Genomic DNA, 22,571 nt, shown 5'->3' on the forward strand with positions numbered 1-22,571 from the left:
GTCAAGTCAATAGCTTGCTCGTCTACACAGGGAAGGCAGCCGTGCAGGCCAGTGTAGCTCAGCTGAGCAATAAGAAAGCTCAGGGCAGCACCTGCAGGCCTGCTGGGATCCGTAAAGCTGGGGAGCGGGGGACCCAGGCTCCTCCAGCCCCCCGCCCGGCCGAAGGAAGGTGGTTGGGAGCCGAGCGCGGAGTTTCTTGGTTCTTCACAGACTCAAGGAAACACGGAGGGCACATTGTTTTCTTCCACAGAAAATCATACAAAATTCTCTCTTTATTAAATATACATTATTTACAGTTTAAATCTTTCTTCTGTACAACAGTAACCATAGAAAACAAAGAAATCTAAGGCTAACTTTCAGTTCTCCCCATACAGTGTATTAAGACATGTTACATGGTCTACAAAACTGGGGGAAAGAGGCAACATCACTGGGGATTCTGTTTTGAAGACAGAAGTCAGGAGGTCAAAGGTAAAAGCTAGTCTCCGGCAGACCCAGGAAGAGAGGCGACCTGCTGGGATCTTTTGCCATAATAAAGACTCTGATGTGTACATTTTTTGGGGAAAGTGTTTTGCATTTTATTGTTTAATTGTTAACATTAATCTCCCTATTCCTTCTCGTTCCTCAGAAAGGACTTCAGGCCAGGGTGACAGGGATCTCCCATCTGAAAATGACCCTTCAATGCTCTGTCAAGGAGACCAGCAAGCTGCAAGCTGGGGATGAAATCTACCTATCGCCTGTTTTCACAAATGAAGATTTACTGGAAGTAGCCATGCCCATGTGTCTGTGTATGGCCACCTTCCCGCTATAACAGCAGAGCTGAGCAGTTGCAACAGAGACTGTCTGTACTACAAAGCCTAAAATATTCACTATCTGGACCTCCACAGAAAAACCTGGCTGACTCCTCACCTACCATTCACGGGGCAGAGCCCTGGTTCCCCTCAGCCAGCACTCCTGCTCCCTGTGGCCGCTGTGCACCCTTTTGCCTCTGCCAGTTGACTGATGAAAGTGACAGCCTGAGACAGCGCAGGATGTCAGAAAGCCAGGAAACGACCATATTCAGGAGGAAAAATGCTTGGTGTTGGACCTCATGAAACACAAAGTCCCTCTCACAATGTAACTAGGCTGTTTTAAGCAAGGTTTGGTATTTTTGTGTGAGTATTTAGGCAGGATAAGATTACACAGGTTGACACTGACATTCAGGGAGAAGGAACTGTGTTAATAGTTCATGTAAACCTGTGGGATGGGGTTGACCGTATGGAAATGTATGACTAGGTAGATGCCTGTTAATATTATCCCCTAACATTCCACTGAAAGTTCCTTTTTGTGGGTCTCCCAAAGACTCTACAGGGTAATAAGATACTTCTTTTGCATGCACAGTACCTTTGCATGTGCTCTGAGATTATTCTGGCACCTGAGACTGAAGCATATGATGCTAATTAAAATAAGATGCAATTTAGTCACTAAAGCAATCAGCTTCGCTTTTGGTCATGGCCTGGGACTACTCTTCTCATTTTTTACCATTATTTGCAAGAATTTTTCTGTGTCACCAGGGAGGACTGAGGAGGACAGTATTCCCGGGCAGTGTTAGATGGCAGGTACCTGGAACAGTCCCTTCCAGGAATGCAGAGTGCCATACTTTTTTTCATTATGACATGCCTATGGACTTCGGGACCTCAGGGGTTCCACCAATGGGCTTTCCAATCAGGATAGTTCAAGAGAGTGGACTAGGGGCTTTCTGGCCATTTCTTTTCTTTAAAGATGTATGTAGGTGCTCAACCTGGGCATGTTAGATGATTATGGTGATAGCTCTAAAGATCCTGGAAAATTTCTGATGAAATTAAAATCTTGAAAAAAAAAAAAGATGTGGTTGGAGTAGAGCTGGGAAGGGTCAAAAATGCCATACAAAGCGCAGTAAAGAATTCTTAATGCAAAGCCCATGATGTTGCCTTTTTCCCTAACGTTTGAGACTATGATCAAAACGCACTAAAGAGACTCCTGAGTTAGGAGCCAGGAGAGTGGGAAGAGCTGTTGCCACTGGTCCATGGTGGAGTCAGTGGCCCTCCTCACCTGGGTCAACAACCGATTTTTGCCACACATTCCTCCTCAACGTGCCCCAGCAGGTATGCTCGGGGCACCAAAAACAGCTTTTGTCTTAAGCCTTGCTCATGTCTGCTCAGCCACTTTGTGAACTATAAACACTACAAAAGACAGACAACTAGCTTACAAAGGACAATATTTCACTAAAAAATGTGCTTTTTTGTTCTTTCTCAGAGTACCTTAGTGCAAAATAAGAGAAAAATTACTTAAAATAGCCAAAGAGTGAAATATTAAAAACTTAAACGATGGTTTAAAATAAATGACAACTCAAAGGGAATGTGTGTGTCTCCCTACTAATCAGACGTGCACAGAATGTCCTGCAGAAAGCTTGGAGAGCAGCCCTATTGTTACGAAGTGTTTGTATATTGTGTTCTTGCATTTTAATTCTTTCTAGGAGGTTCAACTATATGGAATTTATGAAAGAGTGATAAAAGTTATGGACAACCAATATATAAAATCTAGATGGCTTAACAAGTGTGTGGGTGAGGGGACAGGAGGAGCGGTTTAAGGACAACGCCAGGACAGTGCAAGGAAGTAATCCAATTACACTGTGTGTCCTTTAGAGAAAACACTTTCAAACTGCATGAGAGACATGAAATAGCAGTCAGCTATGCTCGAAATATTCTGAAAGTTTTGAGTTTCTCTTCAACTTCTTCCATTAATCACCTTTGCATCTGCGGGAACAAAGGGCCCTCTTTATTTATTGGGTCAACTTGTGACCTTTAGGACAACTGAAGACTAAAGGCGTCCAGTTATTTAGGTCAAGGGAAAATGTCTGGAATTCTCCTGTGCAGGCTGGTGTTACCAGGTGGTTTTGTTAGATTGTAGCTATGGGAGAACTGGAAGGAAGCCAAGGTGTTGGTGAACAAGTTGTGGAGCCTTTTTATAAGAAATAATTCAAATGGCCTGATTCCTACCTCTCTGACCATCTTGGAGAAGATTCTGCCTACAGCCCCCAGATCTGCTCCTCTAACTGAATGAGCTTCCTGAAGAGAAGAGACACGTGTGACTTTCAGGATTGAAAAAATTCAGCCGGAGCACAGAGCTGAGACCTCACTTAAATGGACAACAACATTTAGTCAGTTATTTGCTCAAAGATACACTTCATCTAGTTCTCAGAGAGTCAAATAGCTCATTAGGACAAAAGAGGGTTGTAGGAGGAGCTGGAGTACAACAAAGACCACTTAGGAAGGACTGGAAGAGCAATGGCATGCATAGGTCCCAACCAGATGTTAGAACTGAGAAAAGAGGAGGGGAGCAGAAGTGGAGAAGAGGGTCCCTAAATTGTTTGACACTTAGGACTGATTGATGGGAAGAGTTTTTTTCCAGAGTCCCCCAACCAGAAGTGAATAAGTATCATTCAGCCTCCCAGATATATGTGAGAGACAGGGACATTTATTCTTGCTGTCCCTAAAGATTCAAGCTCTCTCCCTCTGCAGAAACATACCTGCATTAATGTGCATTTGCTTCGAGGAGGAGACAAGAGCAGCTTATTAAAGGTGAAAGTAATAACCAAGAAAAAATTACAAATATTTTCCAGAAATTTGCCTGTTTTTTAAGTCTCTAGCAAGGGCTTTACAAAAATAATTGTGCAGGACCTTTGCTATCCACCGATAGCACTCTATGCATGCCCTGCCATAACAACACGTGCCCATTACAACATGTGTTTGACTTCGCACTACCCAAGGGCTAGGCTGAGGTGTAATTTATATCTGTACACTCAATGTCTGGCCAAGTCCCTGGGTTCCCGGGCATTCAATAAATATTTCATGAATGAAGAAAGAAAGAGAGAGCAATCTATTTCTTTTGTTCTGGTCCTGCTCCTATTACTACCTTATGCTGGGCATGCGTCAGACAAAAGGGGGAAGTCGGGTTATTACCATGTCTGTTAATACTAAAGGGAATGATACTTGTTTTTAAAAAGTCAGCCCTAGGATCCTTAAGATAAATCTCTCATATGCAGTTGAGAGTGAATAGAAGAGGCTAAGCTATTCATAAAAAATATATCTAGAATAGTGAGAAATCTTGAATTCTCCAGATGAATTCCCATAGAAACCATGGCAATCTAACTTATTGATACAACGGATGATGAGTGGGTGTTAGATATGTTATATGGTAAAGGGATGCACTATTGCTTGCATAAGTAGATTTATTCGGTGGAAGGATATCAATGAAATAGCCCCCTTAGAATGTGAAATTGCACAGGTATTTTTGGTTTACTGTACAGTGACCACATTTCATTATTTTTTTGTGTAAACAGCACTTGACAAAGACTGAGAGTTCAAGTGGAGACTTGGTGGTCCTGTTGGTCAGAGCAGGAGTTCAGAAAACATGATTACTGAAGCAGAATCCGTGGTGAAGGAGGGGTTAGAAGGCTTTCAAAAATTTTCTTATAGTATAATTGTTCAAGGATCGAAAAACTCAGACAATTTAAAAAATGCACAAAGCTACATGGGTTGTGGTACCACTGAAGGAAAGACAGGCAGAGTGAGCTCTTGTTTCTATCTGCAAATAGTGTTTTCTTTGGAGGAAGCAGCTTGCTTGCTCTCATATAAAACCCAGTGAAAGAGTATTTGCTGAGTTGATGAAATAACCCCACCCTGTAAAAGTAATTCTAGTATAGCCCTGAGACTCTCTGCTAGGAGTGGCATGCAGATGCGCTGTCTGGTCATCTGTCTTTAGGTCTGTGGTCCATAGTGTGCTGTGTGCAGAGTCCCTACATGCAGCGAGGGATGCTGGCAGGCTCTCCAGGGCAGATGCGGCAGGGATGGTGCACCTCAAATTCTTCACCTACAGAGCTGCTGTGAGCATGTGTATGTAGATGAGAAAAGCAAACACTCTAGGTGGGTCTTTCTAGTCCTCCATTTCTTCTGTCAGCACAGCATCAGCAAAATAGAGTCCTTGTTTTTCCAGCTTTATTACTCACACCTTCCTTTTCCTCTCCATTTCATTATCGCAGAGGCTTCGGGCTAAACCCACTACATTTCACAGAGACTTTTCTCTCAGGGGACAAAGGACTGCATAGCCAAGCAAATGGCTGATTTATACAGACTTTTTATAGAAATAGAAAACTCTAAAGTGAAAGTGGAAATAGGAGAGGACAGGACAGGAGAAAGCAGGATTTAAAGATCTTCCCTCCTATTAATAGATCATTCATCTTATTAAAGCTAGAAGAAAAAATGGTGCCTTTGTTAGAATCACATTAAGATAAATTTACTAGGGAAATGTATAATGGAAATGATGGAACGATTAAGTAACAATTCAGGGACTATTCCAAGGAGAGCCTGTGCAGTTAGAGAATTTTCAAGTTGAGAGATGTGACTACAAACTGAGTCCTTACACCACGCTCTCTGAAAGCAAAGCCTGGCACGGACCTGAAATCTATGCAGCCCATGGATTCCTCATTGGGGGCCTTCTCTTGCAGGACCATGTTAATACCTAGAGGCGACACACCCTGCGGACAAGATGGAATACTGACTGTCCAGGCTGGAGAACACAGAGGGGGTAATTGTTTCCCCAGTACAATTTGTCTCATAAGGAGAAGCAGCAAGAACCCTCCACATCCGTGGATCATTATATTGGCTTTCCCAGCATCCTGGAGGATTTGTATGGTTTCCCCTTATGTTTTTCTCCAAGACGGCCCAGAGGCAGAGAGTGAGGCATATTGCTGCAGCAAAATTGCTACCTCCACCTGGGGAGTGAGCTCGGGATGCCTTCTTGAAGGAATGGTTGTGTTTCCTTGATGCTTTGTCATCAAAGGGGCAGAGACTAGGAAATCTGTCACCACCTTGTCTAGCAGTCTGTGCCCACAAGACATGTGTGTGCGTGCATGTGTGTGTGCACACATGTGCCTTTATATACACAGATGAGGCAGATTTGAAGATGTGATGTGCTCTGGAGCCTATGGGCTCCTCCAAAGTTAAGCAGTGAGTGTTCGCTGTAGCCCACCATGCCTCATATGTCGGTGAATCCTCAACCGCCCCGGGGATGGCTCCGTGGACAGAGGTGGGGCATTACGCTTGCTCTGAAATATGGCACCTTCATCACTCTCTTCACCAGATCTGTAGTGAGTGGATGGAAGGGAAGGATTCTGTTTGGTATTTCTATTCTTCCATGTGGTCTTTTTGTTTTGTTTTAAACTGAATCTAGATGGCTTAAGCTCATGGAATGAGGTACTATTTCAGACTGTTATTTGAATTTTTTATGCTTCAGATACTCATGTATATATACCTTAGCGTAATAACCCAGGAACGACCTGGCTAACTTTCCTTAAGAAATTGGCAGAGGCATTTCTGCAGTTATAGAACATCTACTTCCTAGCTGCGCTCTTCCCTCCTAGCTGTAGGCTACTATTCCATGCTTAGGGTGCAGTGCGCTGTTCCAGGGTGCTGGCCTGGAGAGGGTGGTAGGTCGGGAGCACAACAGCTCACTACAATCAGGAATCCTGTATTTGCAAATGGTCAGGGGATAAGAGTCAGAAGGAAAAAAGGTTATGAGTTAGGTCAATGGGATGTCTATGGTAAGAAAAATGAACCAACTCTTCCTTTTAAAGTGCCGCTGAAGGAAACCAGGCCAGCATCTTCTTTCCTACCCTGAGCTCCCTGGTAGGAGTGGACTTGAGATGGGGAGGATCTCATAGTCGACTGATAATGGCTTAGCCACAGGGCTCGGGCTCAAGTGAGCCTGCCGACTGATGGCAGCGGCACTGAGGTGCATCTGAGAAACAGGAGTGCAGGACTGAACGCGCACATGTGCACACGCGAGTCGCCTCCTTGTCTACAGTGGCAACGTCAGCCTCTCGCGTGATCACTGCCAGCACAATAGGTCAAAGAGGAAGACAGTGGCCATAGCTGCCTGGTCTCCTGGGCTGGGTCAAGGGGGTAAATGCTGTGGTCGATGCAGGTATGTTCCAAAATCAAATGGGGAACAAATAAGAGAAAGAAAATGACCAGAATTAAGAGACAGGAGATAGATGCAAAGGAGGAAAAACCTAACAACAAAGGAGTATTAGTTGACCCTGTAGGTTTTCAAATGAAATATTCCCGCTTGCACTCGCTCACTGAATTCTGCAAGTCAATGTCGTTTCTGAAGGAATTGTCCAAGTCTGCTGGGTATGCCTTCTCCTTTATCTGGTTAGTGCGGTGTGACTGCTTCTGCTGGTACAGGAACCGTGTCATGATGCCGATGATGGAGAAGATGATGAAGATCACCACTGCGATTACGCCTGTTGGGAAAGGTGGCCAACGAGAGAAAGGTAATGTCACAGATCATCCACTTCAGAGAGAGGATCAGTCTAGACACTGAAGCCACTTACGCAGAAAAACCAAACCAAACCAAACCAAACCAAAATAAAACAGAACAAAATAAACCAGAAACTCTGCCACATGCCCAGAAACAAAGACCAGCTGAAATGCCTGTGGTCTTCAGTTACAAAAGCCTCTCTTCCAGGACAGGGAGAAAGCCAGTTTCAGTCAGAGGCTGTATTTAATGGACTAAGGATGCCATCAAATAAATATGCAATCAGGCTAGCAAAATGTGTTTTAGTACATTTCTTCAAGACCTGCTCTAAAGAATGTCAGTATCATTTGCAATTAGCACATTTTTAACCTTGCAAATAAGCATTTTAGAACTGCTTTTGCATCCTAGAAATAATATTTAACTATCTCGCATCACAATAATGCTCTCCTGATGCAAAAGTGTTGATGACATATGTTTGCTTTGCTAAAACATTTTATTAATAACCAAATGCTTCCCAAACACTTCGGGCGTGCCTGCAGTGCTCTGCGCGCTCTTGACGCAGGCCAGCTCAGAGACGGTGCTCCTTCGTCCCCTGGAAACGCAGAGCCAGCTAAAATGCAAGTTTCTGTCCAGTTGTGTTCGATTGCTCCTACTTTGCTTGTGTATGGTTTTACTGGACCTACTTGGCAAGTTGCCCTTGCTGACCCCTGAGGTCTTATTTCTACCTTTGCCAGGAAGGCTCTTGGGGTATGAAGAGCAAAGTCAGCAAAGGGGTGTTAAAAATGTGGACACTGCCCCTTCTAAAAGGGAGGGCACGCCTACCCGAGAATGTGGGTGTCTCAGCACTAACATGCTTGAAACTATCTTATATTCTAAGATTTGTTGTTATGAATGTTATATTAATACTATTATTAGTAATATTATAAAATATTAGTATATATTCTGCTGTTTTTCTCTAAGTAGAATGGATATTGATAAAAACGCTAATTTTACAGTTATTTCTGAACACCCTGTGTTGTGATTTGTGAAATGCAGAACCGATTGCTTCTCCTTCGGCACCTGGAGTCCTCAGCATTGGAGGCTCTGCAAGCTTCCTGAGGGTTCCCCTGGGGCTGGATGACTTCCCTGCTCTTAACTGTACTTACAAAAGTATGTATGCGGAAGAAAGGGTCAATGGGGAGAAAGGGGACATCTGTAATAGTTCCAGCAATAAAGATAACTTTTTTAAAAAAGTATGTACATGGGTGGGAAAAAGTGAGCAGTCACAAAGGTCTTCTCTCCACTTGTCAAATGAGAAATTACGGGAAGAGAAACAGGCGCCAAATTCTCTCCTATGTCCCTTGATGCCACACTGAAAGCAAAGGTTGGACTCTTCCCTGAAGGAGAAATTAACGTCAGACGTTTGAGGACGGGTTTTCCTTCCCCCGAGTCTCACTGGATGCAGCTCCCACAGCTGTTTGTGCGCCCCCTCCGAGCACTGCTCCGGCCTCTGTGCCGTCTGTTTTCTGGCCTGCCCCCCACCAGACCAGGAGTTCTTTGAGAGCAGGGCCCATTTCTTTCACCCTCATGTTTCTATATTGAGCACAAGGTCTGGCGAAAAGCTGGGGCTCATTAAATAGAAGTTAACGAAGTGGCTACTGCTGACTTTTAAGAGGAGAACTCCGCCTACCTGCCAGAAGGCAGGACTGGGGTCCTCCAATGGAAACAAATTTACTATCCCACTGGCATCTGACATTAAGCAAGGTTTGGGAGGCATTCTGTGTTGCAAGGCCCAGATAGAAAAATCAAGGCTGCCAAGGGGAGACTGCAGCAAGCTGGGGAATCGGAGGGGCTGTGAGGCCTCAGGCCGTGAACAGTGGGAAAGCAAGGGAGGCAGGGAGCTGAGCTCACAGCAGAGTGGAGGAGATCTGCATCCGTACCGGTGCTGCTGGGTTTGAAACTGCAGGCTGGGGCTTCACCCAGCTCATTAGGCACAGCACAAACCCCTTATGGAGAAAACCCAACAGGAGGCAGCTCACCCATCTGTCTGCCCCGGTGTGGCCCTTTCCCATATGCAGTTTTATCAGTTTGCTTTGCTTGTGCTTTAGAAAAACCGACACCTGGATGAGAGGAACACAGTGCACACTGCCTGTCTCCAAGCCAATTATCCAGCTGTTGATTCAGTGTTCAGCTGCCTGATGCACCAGGGCCGGGTGCATCCACGGGGCTGCTGCCGAGGGGGAGGGGGAGGGGGAGGGTGTTTTCATCACACGGCACACAGGGCTATTGCTGAAAAGGCTCATGGACTTGCAGGTACCGTGGGGTCCTGGTGCTGGGTGGCCATCACTACGGAAGGATGCAAATACACTTTGCCAAAGGACAGAATTACTCTTGGACAGAAAAGTCTGCTTTCATCAACAAACAATAGTTTACCTCCAATGACAGCCGAGTCACTGCGAACTGCATTGGTGAGAGGCTCCCTCTCATCTCTCTTCCCAAATGGGTCTGAAAGAAATAAGAGACAGGAAACTTCACTTCTCCCTGAGAGTCCTGGGAAGAGGGCTACCGTGTGGAGTTGGGATGACACACCTGAGGATTAGGCCAGGTTATGGAATAAAACCAAGCAAACGTTCATAAAAAAGCATTTGAAGCACACCGCTTACAGCCCATAGCTGCATGACCCCGTTAGCTCCTGTGTAAGGTGTCGGGTCAGGGGCTGGGACAGAGGACAGTCGTGCCCTGCCCATGCCCGCTGTGGCCCACAGCGCCCCTGCTGCCCTGCCTGCTGTGCTTCGCTGGACAGTCCCTATGCACGGTGATGGCTCCTCACCTCAGAGCACAGGCCCTCTGCTTCTCTGCAAGAGGACACTGAGTCCATTGACAGAGAAGGACAAGCTGAAGAAGCCACTCCCCAAAACCCTCACTAAGGGGAGAGGTGTTTTACTTTATGTACATTAGCATACATGGGGTAAGGACTAGTGTATCCCACTTAAGAGCACATAGATATGGGTTTGAGTCGTTGCTCTGCCACTTGGTCTGGTGACATCGAGTTTGATACACGTTTAAATAATCTGCAAGCGCACTGATAGGTGGTCATGGCACCCCTGCACGGGCAGAGAGTGCACATGGAATTTTCAGGACCTGTAGCTCCTGTCAATATGATAGTTGTATCATTTAATCCTCAGGAAAAAACTACAGCACAAGTATTATTTTTCCTGTTTCACAGATAAGGACATTACATTGAAGCCAATAAATAACTTGTCCAAAGCTCTAGAGTTCATTCATGGCAGACCTGGAATTAAGTGAAGTCTGGCCAACTGTGACATTCAGGCTCTTTCTGTGGCACCTCATTGCTGCGGGAGAAGGCAGAGAGGGATCGGAGATGAGCAGGCAGCGAGACTCAGTCTCCGTTCTGCGCTCATAGTCAATAAGTTATTTGGCGATTGATTACCACACCTGATTAAAACAAATCCCAGGAACACTTCAAGACACCCAGGATGATCGTGACTAAGACAAGATAAAAAAGCTACTTTATGGAGTGCAAAACAGAAGACTATAGATGGAAGTCTGTTGGGCTTTCCTGTGTCAAGAAAGGTGGCTTTTAGTCACATGACTTGTTTTAGTCAACAAGCAACTTGCCTTTCTGAGCCCTAAACTCTTCAATCCTTAGAGACGTAGCCACTTAAACAGTAGACTATATGCAGGTGTCCCCCCAAAAATGTATACACATTTTAGCTGCCATTATTAATTCCAATGGGTTAAATCTGAAAAGAAAGAAACATAAATCAAGCTATTAGCTGTTAAAGTGTGTATTCATTTTTGTGACACCCTGTGTGTCTACACAGTAATATGCACAAATGTGCACTTAGCTTTAACTACTCATTGTATTAAAAGTTAGACTATACTAACTAAATATGAAAATCACCCATGAGAAATCAGTCATAATTCTTAACCATCTGCATTCATACAAGGAACTAGTCTTTAACCTGGAAGCTTCTTGAAGGCATTGAAATAGTGCTACTGAAGTAAGTTCCATTGGACATTCTCTTGTATACCTGAGGAAGAATGCACTGTGGTCACTGCATTCACATCTGAGTCCATCCCAGAGCCACAGCTGGACTCTGTCAAGGTCCCTCGGACGGTCACAGGTGCGATGGTGGCATGGCGCAGAGCTGCCTTCAGGGGTGCGATGTGGTTGTACTGGACTGAAGACAGGCATCCGACAAAGCCCAGGCTGTTTGCTTTAGCGACTTCAGGATCTAGTACAGCATTCTCTGCAACATGAAAGACAATCAATCACCTTTCATTTTCAAACTATGATTCATATCTTCTTTTTTTAATTTTAATTTTTAATTACATTTTACATTCAATATTATTTTGTTTCAACTTCAGGTGTACAATATAGTGGTTAAACAGTCATATACTTTACAAAGTGATCTCCCAAGTATTTGCAGGACCCACCTGGCACCTTATATAGTTATTATAATATTGTTGACTATGTTCCCTATGCTCTATTTTACATCCCCAAATTACTTTGTGACTAACAATTTGTTCTTAATCCCTTCATCTATTTTACCTAGTCCCCTAACCCTCACCCCTCTGGTAGCCATCATATCTTTTAAATAATGCCCAAAATTACAGAAATCACCTTGTTTTTGAATTAGGGAAATCATCCACTATCTGTTTTCATCTCTTCTTCCCAAACTCTCTTTCCACTACAACCATCAATAGATCAACCACAGGTCATTAAAAACCTGCTAGGGCCATCTCTGCTTTGAGACAATGCTTCCAAATTTTAATTTTTTTTCACATATTTTATGAGCTGTAACACAGACAATAAATCTCTTCTACACTCTAGATGTTTTACAGAATGTATAATTATGTCCATCACCATTTATCAATGAATGCTGGTGATTAGTTCAAACATACTACAGTGCTTATTACACATTTAGTTCAAATATATAGAAGGAAGTAAGTGAAAAGAGGCAGACCAAGAGATAATAAGCCAAAGTGGTCCTCCCAGAAGTTTAGCACATTCTAAGTACTAAGTGGCCTATGTAGATGGACCTTCCATTCAAGATTTTCACCTGTCCATGGTACTCATTGCAGAGCATGGGTTTTCTATGACAGCATTCAATCTCTCAAAGTATCTTTGAGTCTTTATAAAAGATGAAGAAGCAGTTATTTATGATTCATAGCAAGACCAAAAGTCTCATTTTCTTCAAGATTTGTAGTAAGATTACTCAGTGGCCCATTTCTTCCTTCTAACAGGAATCATTTGAACAAATTGCTATGATGAAATTACATAAAAATGTAATACACAGGGGACTTTCTTTTCTTTTTTAAAATATATCTTTATTGATTTCAGAGAGAGGAAGGAAGAGGGAGAGAGAGAGAAACATCAGTGATGAGAGAGTCATTGATTGGCTGCCTCCTGCAAGCCCCTGACTGGGGATGAGCCCACAACCTGGGCTTGTGCCCTGACCAGGAATCGAACTGTGATCTCCTGGATTCTAGGCCGACGTTCAACCGCTGAGCTACGCCTGGCTGGGCGACTTTTTTTTCTTGATGTATAATAGTTTGGACACTCACAGATGGTTCAAATAGTTATTTTATTATGATATTTTGTTTATTTTCTGGAAGAGGTCAGGGACTTTCCTCTCTACCACTGTAGAGTATAACTTATTTCCATTCATAAACTGCCAAAGGGTGTGTCCATGGATCTCCAAGGAAGCCTTTGTTTCCAGCATTTAGAAAAAGATGCAATGAGAATATGGAAGAAAATGAGAACTTGACATCGTTTAATAATGTATTTTCTAATATTGCCCTCATTATACTCTCTCCCTTCAACACCCATGCAAACCTCACTCACTTGTCATTCTTCTTACAGGAAAAGGGAAAAAAAGCCAAGTGCATTAATTTTGCATGGCCATGTAACAAACTACCACAAACTTAAACTAAACCACATAAAGCAACACACATTCACCATCTTATATCCTGTAGAAGTCTTGAACATGGGTCTCATGGGACTAAAACCAAGGTGCTACAGGGTTGTGTTGCTTCTCGAAGTCTCAGGAGAGAATCCATTTCTTTGTCTTTTCTGGCTCCTAAAAGCCACTCACATTTCTTGGTTTATAGCCACCTTCCTCTACCTTCAGAGCCAGAAACGTTGCGTTTTTTGTGCATTTTTTCCATCACACCTACTTCTAATTCTCTTCTTTGGTCCCCTTTTTCATTTTTAAGGACCCTTGAGATTACACTGGGACCACCCAGATATTCTGGGATGATTTTCCCATTTTAAGGCCAACTGATTAGCAACATTAATTTTGTTTGCAAACTTAACTCCCCTTAAATGCTTACCTAACACATTCACAGGCAATGGAAGTAGGACCTGGATGTCTTTGCGGCTCATAGTTCTTCCCACCCCTCTAGGTCTGCAATTCTCTCAGAACTCTCCAGGTTTCCTACAGGGTTGGCGCATATTCGTTACTGACTAATGGAAGAATCACATAGGTTTATTTCTCATTATAGATTAAGAAATCTTCACCTCATAAGAGACTTCTTGGACAGTGTTATGCAACAGTTTTCCAGGTCAAGAAGCTTTAAGACTGGGTGCTATTTGCTGAGCGGCACCAGAAATCAATGTAACCAGCTGTAACCAGAATGCTCGTTAGCTTCTGGTTGACAGTAATCAAGGGATAGAGCTACAGAGCAGACATATTTAGAGGAAGAGGCCCCGGAAAGTATGAAATGGCATGAAGGGTTTGCATTGCAGGATTTGGAAGCAGTGGGAAGTGACATGTCATTGTAGCTCTGCCTTGAGGGTGTACGTTAAAAGGGCCGGGTCTCATTCCCAGAACTCAGTGAGAAAGAGGCTCAGGATGCTGCCAAGGTCTTTGAAGGTCATCACTATGGTGACTCCCATGAATACAAGCTCCAGGTACAAGAATAGGCACATGGAGGAATCAGGGGAAATGCCAGGAATGACATTCTCGCCTTAAAGAAAGAACTGTTTTAAATAAAGTCTTATTTCTAAGGCAGTGTATTTATTCTAGATGTATAATAAGGATGGAAACTTTGGGATGTTTCTGAACAGAAATGAGGAAAACATGAATTCCTAATAGGAGAAAGTATCTCAGTATGAGGCTCCATATGATTTCTCAGATTATTACAGAGCTAGAGAGGCCAAAAAAAAAATGTTAGGATGGTTCTAAATTATTTTTGCTTTTTAAAATATTGTTAACTAACATATGGTAGGGGGAAACTGTTTGCTAATATAATTAAAAGCTTTCAACACTCAATATTCACCATCTATTGAATACCTACCTATAACTATTCATTAATTATTTTAGAAATATCATTTCTCTTCCCCTCAAAACTTCTTTCATTTAAATTCTATTATCACCCCCATCCAAAATTTACAGATGGAGACACTGACATACAAGTTATAAAATGTACAGCAGGTCATTTGGCAAAGCTGAGATTTAAACCAAAGTCTCTATGACTCGAAATGCCAAAATCCTTATCTAAGCAACGCTGCCCCCTTAAAAATCTCTCAAAAACACATTTTTACATAAATATTTTTACATAAATTAGTTGAGAAATAATTTGCAAAAAAGTAATAAAAGGACAGTTTTGGTAGAATGCTTCCCCAAATCCAGTAAACTCTATTATATTAAAGATATAATGCATTTTCTAATTAATTTTATTCAGTTTTTAGGTTACAGTTGCATTAGGTTCATAAGGAACTAGGTGAGGGGACCATTGTGTGTACTGAGCTAAAGAGTGAATGTGGAAGACAGACTTGACGGGGAATGTGACGGCTCAGAAGTAGTGGAATGAAGATGTGACCAAGGCCCCATCCCTGGAAATCGCCTCTGTTCCGTTTCTCACTCTCTCCAAGACTTTCTGCTAGCATATAGACGTTGCAGCCAATCAAGGAGGATTGCAAGGTTTCGCTTTATAATATGTACCACCACAGTGAGAGACCACAAGTATCTTACAGAAAACAACAGCCTGTGGAGCTTCTTATTTGAAAATGACAAAATTTCTCTCTCTCACCACACTTTAAAAATTATTAAGAAAATCAAAAACAAAAACAAAAACATAGATACAGACAGCAGTGTGGTGTCTACCAGAGGGAAAGGGGGGTGGAAGCAGGTAGAGGAGGTAAAAGGGGGATCTATGGTGACAGAAGGAGACAGCTTTGGTTGGTGAACATACAGTGTAGTGTACGGATGATGTATTATAGAATTGTATGCTTGAAGCCTATGTAATTTTATTAACAATGTAACCCCAGCAAATTCATAAAAATATTTTTAAAAATCAGTGATATATGGCTTCTGATTTTCACTAGCCTCCCCCCACCCCCTGTCCTCGGATCCTGATGGATAGATTGGTGTGCCGGGAAAAGCACATTCGAAGTGAGCTGGGCCTGAGCTGATGAAACAGGCATGTGTGACTTGCATGTTCTCATTTCTGAGCTTCGGTTGTGATCACCGTAAAATGGTGATTAATAGTGTCAACCACATGAATTGTGGTGGAAATACATATAATCAAAGAAGTATGATTCTTAGCTTAGTGCCCATAGTGCACTTATTATTATTATTATTAATTGTTATTATTCGTCCTAATTCTCACCCAAGGAGTTGGAGACTCCTTGGCTAGACGCAGTGGCCCTCTGCGTGGCCCTCCGCGTGGCCATACCGCGTCTGGGCGGGAGAATGCAGATGCCAATGCTGACGTGCCTGCGGCGGGGACTCCCCACCGAATTCCCACCTGCCAAGGGCACAACCGAATAAACCTCGTACTGAAACTTTGAATGACTCCGTTGCTTAAGTTATCACAGACTACCTTTCTCAAGCATTTTAAAACTCTACTTTCTACGTTAATTTGCAAATGTTCACTTCCTCAAAGCAAAGTTATGTCCCTCTATTAAACCAAGTGGATTCTGTGCTGCCACAAAAAATAGCCCACAATCAATTTTAACCCCAGAACATGTAACAGTTCCCATTCTCACAATTATTTGACACTAAAGAGTGACAGAGCCAATGAGGACATTTTTTTTTCATGGTTATTAAAAATAGAAAAAACATCAGCAATTTGCTAAAAACAGACATTGCTCTAGGATGTAAGGATATTTACTATAAATCAAAGGCCACCTATGACATTTGAATACTGAGTGTCCAACTATAAGCCATATAGATCGACACAACCTGAGCTTTAAGAGTAAAACATTGTTCCTTTAAAATATAAATAAAGGAAACCAAAGTTAATGGAAGGTGTGAGCAGTGTATAAAAGTAAAGAGTCTTCCCTAGAGTCTACTGTGACTTTCAGGTAAGAGATCAGCAGTCTGAAGACTTAACTGCCAGGAGCATCCACAGTCTAAGAACCATGTCCCTCAGATAAAGCTTTTAATCCTGAAAGGGGATGTCAATTGTATTAAACAAAAATATCTGGCATCACATAATGCTTTTATGCTTTTCATGGTCTGCTCATCTGTCCTTCCATGTAAATTGCCATCCTTGTGAAATGAGAAAGGCTGACATAGTCGTGCTCAGTTACCAGTTACCCGTTAGGAAAACTAAGGCATAGATCAAGTACTTATCTAAAGCAAGTAACCAGTCCATGGCCAGCCCAGGCCTCCTGCCGAGGTCTCTTGAATGTATCTTCCTTTTTCTCTATTATGCCATGCTTCACACTTCTCTAGAGTATTTTCATTTTTTTAAAGTTATTTTTCAATTACAATTTGTATTTAATATTATTTTGTAGTTTCAGTTGTACATCATAGTAGTTAGACAATTATATACTTTACAAAGTGTTCCTCCCGATATTTCAGGTACCCACCTGGCACCACACATAGTTATTACAATATTGTTGACTATATTCCCTATGCTGTACTCTACATCCCCACGGCTATTTTGTAACTACCAATTTGTACTTCTCAATCCCTTCACCTTTCCACTCAATTCCCTAACCCCTTTCCCCTCTGGCAACCATCAGTCTGATCTCTGTATCTATGAGTCTGTTTCTATTGTTTCTATTTTGTTTGTCCCTTTATTTTGCTCATAAGTTTCCACATATAAGTGAAATTATACTACATTTGTCTTTGTCTCATTTATTTCACTGAGCCCAGTACCCTCCAGGTCCAGCATGGATGGATCTGGAGGGTACTATGTAGTGCTGGTTACTGATAGGGTGAAGAGAAATGTCAGCTCCATAGCGTGACTTACAGCCATTTACTCTCTAACTCCACCCACCCCTGCAGCCCCATCTGCGCTACACGCAGCCTGACTGCTCCCAGTGCCCAGGTAGGTAAATGCTGTTCTCTGCCTGGGAAGGCCTTTCTGTCCCATAGCCACCTGGGTAACATCTGCTTCTCCTCTGTAAACCCTACATTTATTACTTGGGTCTCTATGACAACCATGCTCAGTGTGGGACAGTGAACCGACAATGGCTAGCAAGCAGACATTCCTCATACAGAGGATGAATTTAATAGACTAGCAATGATTTCAGGTAATAAGGCTTATGATTGGGGGAGATCCTTGTGGCTGTGGGGGCACCCTTGACACAATCTAAGAAAGTGGTGATCAAATTGGGTATGCCAAAATTTTCTAGAGGAATGTATGAAAATGCCTATTTCTGGATTTCTACTCACCCAGTGTGGAGGTGCCCCAAAATTTGCATTCTTAGACAATTATGATATGAGTAATTCATAAACTATATATATATATATATATATATATATATATATATATATATATATATATACTTGAGGAAACACTGGTGCAGGAAAGGTGCCTTGGAATAAATGTATTTCAATAGATGCTTAAGTGAAAAATAAACAATGAGAGGGCAGGAAGAATGTTTCAGACACAAAGCAAAGCCTGTAAGAGGCTGAGAGGGAGAAAGCCCTTCACATTTCAAAACACCAAAATATCAAGTTAACCCTGCCTTAAAATAAGGCCAAAAATGATTTTGGAAAGAAGAGCCTGGGCCAGGTAGAGTGAAGGACGACCTTCCATCTCCTCAAGGCGTTTTGCACACTGACCTCCACTGTATTGTTTTATTTCATGGTAATGTTGAAAGGTCTGTCCCCCAACTAGACTGAAATTTGTTGCTTTCAGGAAAACTGTCCTTTTCAGATTTCCAACCACAGTAGCTGGGACACAGTGCCCAGCACACAGAGTAAGTGTTTAGTAAATGGTAAAGGAATTAATGAACGGAAAATAATGTTTCTCAATGTCATCAGCAATGCAGCCAGTCGGGAATATTTAGATACATCTCAAACTTCTTCCTTCTGGCCATTTCCAAGCAAACAGTTTCTCTGCCTCCATATTCACACTCTTGGTGGGTTATGAGAAACTCTCCCTGATGAGGCCAGATCCCGATGGGGATGAGGCTGATATGTCTTGCAGTTCTGCCGAGAGTGCTCTGGAATAGTTATCTTAATCGTTCCCAGTATCGTGTTAGCTAAAGCTAACTGAGCTGTTTAGAAGGAATCTGAGTCACCTTGCAAGCTTTTCTGCTACAGGTGGCAGTGTCTATTATGCAGGTAGTGACTCCATAGGCTCTGAGAGCCAGAGCCTCCACACTGCCAGGAGGTGCCCCAGTGCTGCCCGGCAGGCTCCTTCCCTTGGGGCTTAGGCTGAGGATCCCTCCTCAGCGGGGATCTCCTTGGACACTCTACTCTGGAGCACATCCTGCTCCCCCAGTCGAATTCTCTAGCACTGACACTAACTGATTTCCTTTCCAATGTATTTCTGCAAACTTTGTAACTGAGTGTGTGTGCCTGTTTGTTGTAATTATTGGTTCACTTTTTTTGCATCAGCCCCAGCCATCAGCTTCACGATGAAAGTGTGCGTATTTACTTACCACTAACTGCCTCTTTCCTAACTCAGTATCTTGGACACAAAAATTGTTAAATATTTTTGGAGATTGAATGAGCCTGCATTGTACAAGGCCTGCACATGGTAGATCCTCTATAACTCTTCTGTAAGTAAAAATACATACAGACAGATAGAAAGGTAAATTGGTAGATAGATGATAGATAGCTAGATACTAATGATATAGTACAGGAAGCCTAAGAAACAACCAAGTCAGCTAGGGAAACAAAAGTTCTACCATTTGAGAACTTATTATTTCAACTGAACCCATGAGCTGGACCCTATGTTGCATTTTTTAATTGGGTTTATGGATACAGGGCAGTGACGACTTATTCAGTAAAACCTTAGCAATATATCCAAATTTAAAAATTCTAGATAATATACTCTCGATGCCAATTCTGCTTATTTTTCACTTTCCTGAAGTTAAGACTAGGATTTGCAGGCTGATGTTACAGATTCAATTCTTTCAAGTTAAAAAATAGTAATAATTTTTCCTGGTGTATTGATTATTTATTTGATATGCAGTCAGACCCAGACAACTCATGTGTATTGATTTATACCAATATTTTTTATTCTGTTAAAGGAAATGAGTAGAACTAGTGTCCTGCATGTCCCAACAGGGAATCTTTTAACAGAGTCCAAAAATAAGCTATAGAAATATCTTTCACTCTGATACAGAATTGCTAGCTGTGGGTTTAAAAGCACCAAAAAGAGTAGCGCCACACTGAGCACCCTCAGTGATTTGATGTTATTTCTTTTTTGTTTACAGATGTAGGCATAATGCAGATTTCCTTAGGAGGCTTTCTACTGCAAGTAACACATGATTTAATTTGCAGAGATGTGAATGAGACAGGGATGCCTGATCTCAAAACAAGGTGTTAGAGACGAGAGCTCTGGGGCTGAAGCCTGAGGGCTGCCTCTCTGTGACTGTCTCATCTTCAGGCTGGGGTATAGTGGCGGTGGAGTTCCAGGCATCACATGCAACAAAGTCCAGGGGGGAAAACACACCGCCTCATCCTACGTCTCTTTTTAAGAAAGAAGAACCCTTTCTGAGTACCACGCACAGGCAGACACCCTCAGAACTCCTCTAACGGGCCAAGGTGCACCACATGTTTATGTGCCGCCACTGGCAATGGAGGAGCAGTTCTCCAGACCTATTTTCACTCTTAAAAACCCTGAAGAGATTTCAGATATCGGTACCTATTTTATATCTATCAACATCCACGATATTCAAAATTAAAACTGAGAAAATTTTAAAAGAACCTACGGAACACATTCTATTTAGCTGTCCAGGTGCTGGTATCATCACACATTGTGTAGCCTCTGAACAGCTCCACTCTACATGTGTGATAAAGAGGAGTGTAAAGATAAATAATGCCAACTGTAAAATGAAGATAGTTGTGACCTTGTAGTTTCTCCCCTTCCAAAGGCCCCTGCACAAAGCCTTGAGAACCACAGGCTCAGATGAATTAGGAGGAACCCTTGGGGATTACAGATGAAGAAAACACCTCCAGGAGCACGTGGCTTCATGAAGGAGCATGGATGCTTGAATAAAATTGGAATTCTGTTAGGAAGGGGAGAAATTCAAAATTAATATTGGGTAGACAACAAGCAATGTCAGTTGCATGCAAACCAAACTCTGGAAGCACGAGATATATATATATACATCTAGGAGGGATATATACACACACATTCTGTTTAAAGGGCAATTATTTTGGGTGAGTCATATATTGACCTTTATAAAGAGCTTGATGTCTAGGTCGAAGAACCTAAATTTGGCTGTTCTAAATAAGGAAAGAGTAGAGCTATTCTTTAGGCCCTGAATGGATACTAGCCATGGGTAAAATTGCCCCATTGGTTATAATTATATTTAGTGCTGCTTCATTGTGTGTGTGTGTGTATGTGTGTGTTCTGCTGCTTATTTGTATCCACCTGCCACAAACCACTAGTCAATATTATGTGTCACTCAGGATGACTTTTGAAGTACTGCTCCATAATAATACTAGGTGATACTAATCACTGAGCACCTATCAAATTATGTCATAAAGCATCATACAAATGGCACGCCTTAGCTCTAAGACTTGGAAAAGATGGAGGAGTTTGCATTATACTCACTCTGCAGATGGGGTGGAAAAAATTATAGGGATTCAAAAACACTATAGCTAGAATTCTTAGCTCTTCCATTGTGCTTCTATTCTTATGTGGAATTTCCTTCAACCCACAGACCAGAGCTTAACACCAAACCCCCAGCACTTTTCTGGCTTTACAAATGGCCCATCTTGTAATTTTAGACAGTCAACTAGTAAATATAAATGAACTGTGTGTATGGTGAGGCTACAGAAAACCTCTTTAAGAAGGAGCCTTCTCAGGTCCCCTGGGACAAGGCCTGGTGCAAAGCACATTAGGTACAGAGGCCAGGGAAGCCTGGAAGCTGTGTCCCAGTAGCCACCTGTCCAGGCGTGGCTGGGTCAGAGCAGCCCCGGGATCTGCCAGCTGACCTTCCTGGGAAACTGACAGGATGTGTGCTGCTCCCAGGGTCTGAGGGAGAGAGGGAGGGAGGGGGGAGGGAAGACATATTTATCTTTGTAGGTCTAGATTATCACCCAATATATGATAGGTAATTTTTATATTAAATGACAGTAACTCACTAAGATAATATTTCTAACATGGTGACCATAAAGAAGACACTTCACCTCTAAGCCTCGGATATTTTATAGGTAAAGTTGAGCTGATTATAGAATACACCTTGAGGTTTGGTTTCCAAGATGCATGGTGTAGCAGAGAATAAATAATGCTCTCCCCCCAAAGACATTCACATCCTAATCCCCAGAACCTGTGAACAGGTCACTGGATATGGCATAGGGGACTTTTTTCCTGTGATTAAGTTAAGGCTCTGTAGAGGCAAAGATTGTCCTGGGTTATGTAGTAAACTCGATCATCACAAGGATCCATATAAGGTATCCAGGGTTCAAAGGCAGAAGTAGGAAATGTGATGACAGGAGCAAGAGGCTCCAGCAAATCCAGGAAAGGGCTACAAGCCAAGACTTGCAAGTGGGAAAAGGAGAGAGAACAGTCTCCCTGAGCCTCCACAAGGCACTCAGCTCTCCTGATGCCGTAATTGCAGCTCAGAGGCTCACTTAACACGCCAACCTCCAGAACTGGGAGATAAATTTGTTGTTTTGATAAAGACTAACTGAAATTTTAAGGAAACACACTCTGCTTGGGGGTCTATGGAAAGAGCTGGGGCTTGTGGAGGTCTTGCAGGCAATCTCGAGAGTACACAGCTCCACAGGAAGAACTCTATGCTGTAGCAGAGCTGGGTGGCTCTCGCTTCCCCTTCCCTTCACTCCCGCTTCCCTTGGTTGGACGCC

The 22,571-nt window shown here is 42.7% G+C and overlaps 1 protein-coding gene across 2 annotated transcripts in view; it reads right to left on the bottom strand.

Annotated features, from left to right (window-relative positions):
- Positions 1-234: 234 nt before the first annotated feature.
- CNTNAP5 (contactin associated protein family member 5) overlaps positions 235-22,571 on the bottom strand; it is a 724,101-nt gene continuing 701,764 nt past the window's right edge. For both annotated transcript variants that reach the window (XM_087819922.1, XM_087819923.1), the window contains 3 exons: positions 11,370-11,588; positions 9,748-9,819; positions 235-7,321 (listed from right to left, as the gene is read on the bottom strand). In XM_087819922.1, the coding sequence (XP_087676048.1) occupies positions 7,125-7,321; positions 9,748-9,819; positions 11,370-11,588 (488 nt within the window). In that variant the 3' untranslated portion in view covers positions 235-7,124. The remainder of the gene's footprint in view (positions 7,322-9,747; positions 9,820-11,369; positions 11,589-22,571) is intronic.

Source organism: Miniopterus natalensis, chromosome 8, assembly GCF_054644295.1.
Source record: "Miniopterus natalensis isolate mMinNat1 chromosome 8, mMinNat1.hap1, whole genome shotgun sequence".
NCBI classification, from domain to species: Eukaryota; Metazoa; Chordata; class Mammalia; order Chiroptera; family Miniopteridae; genus Miniopterus; species Miniopterus natalensis.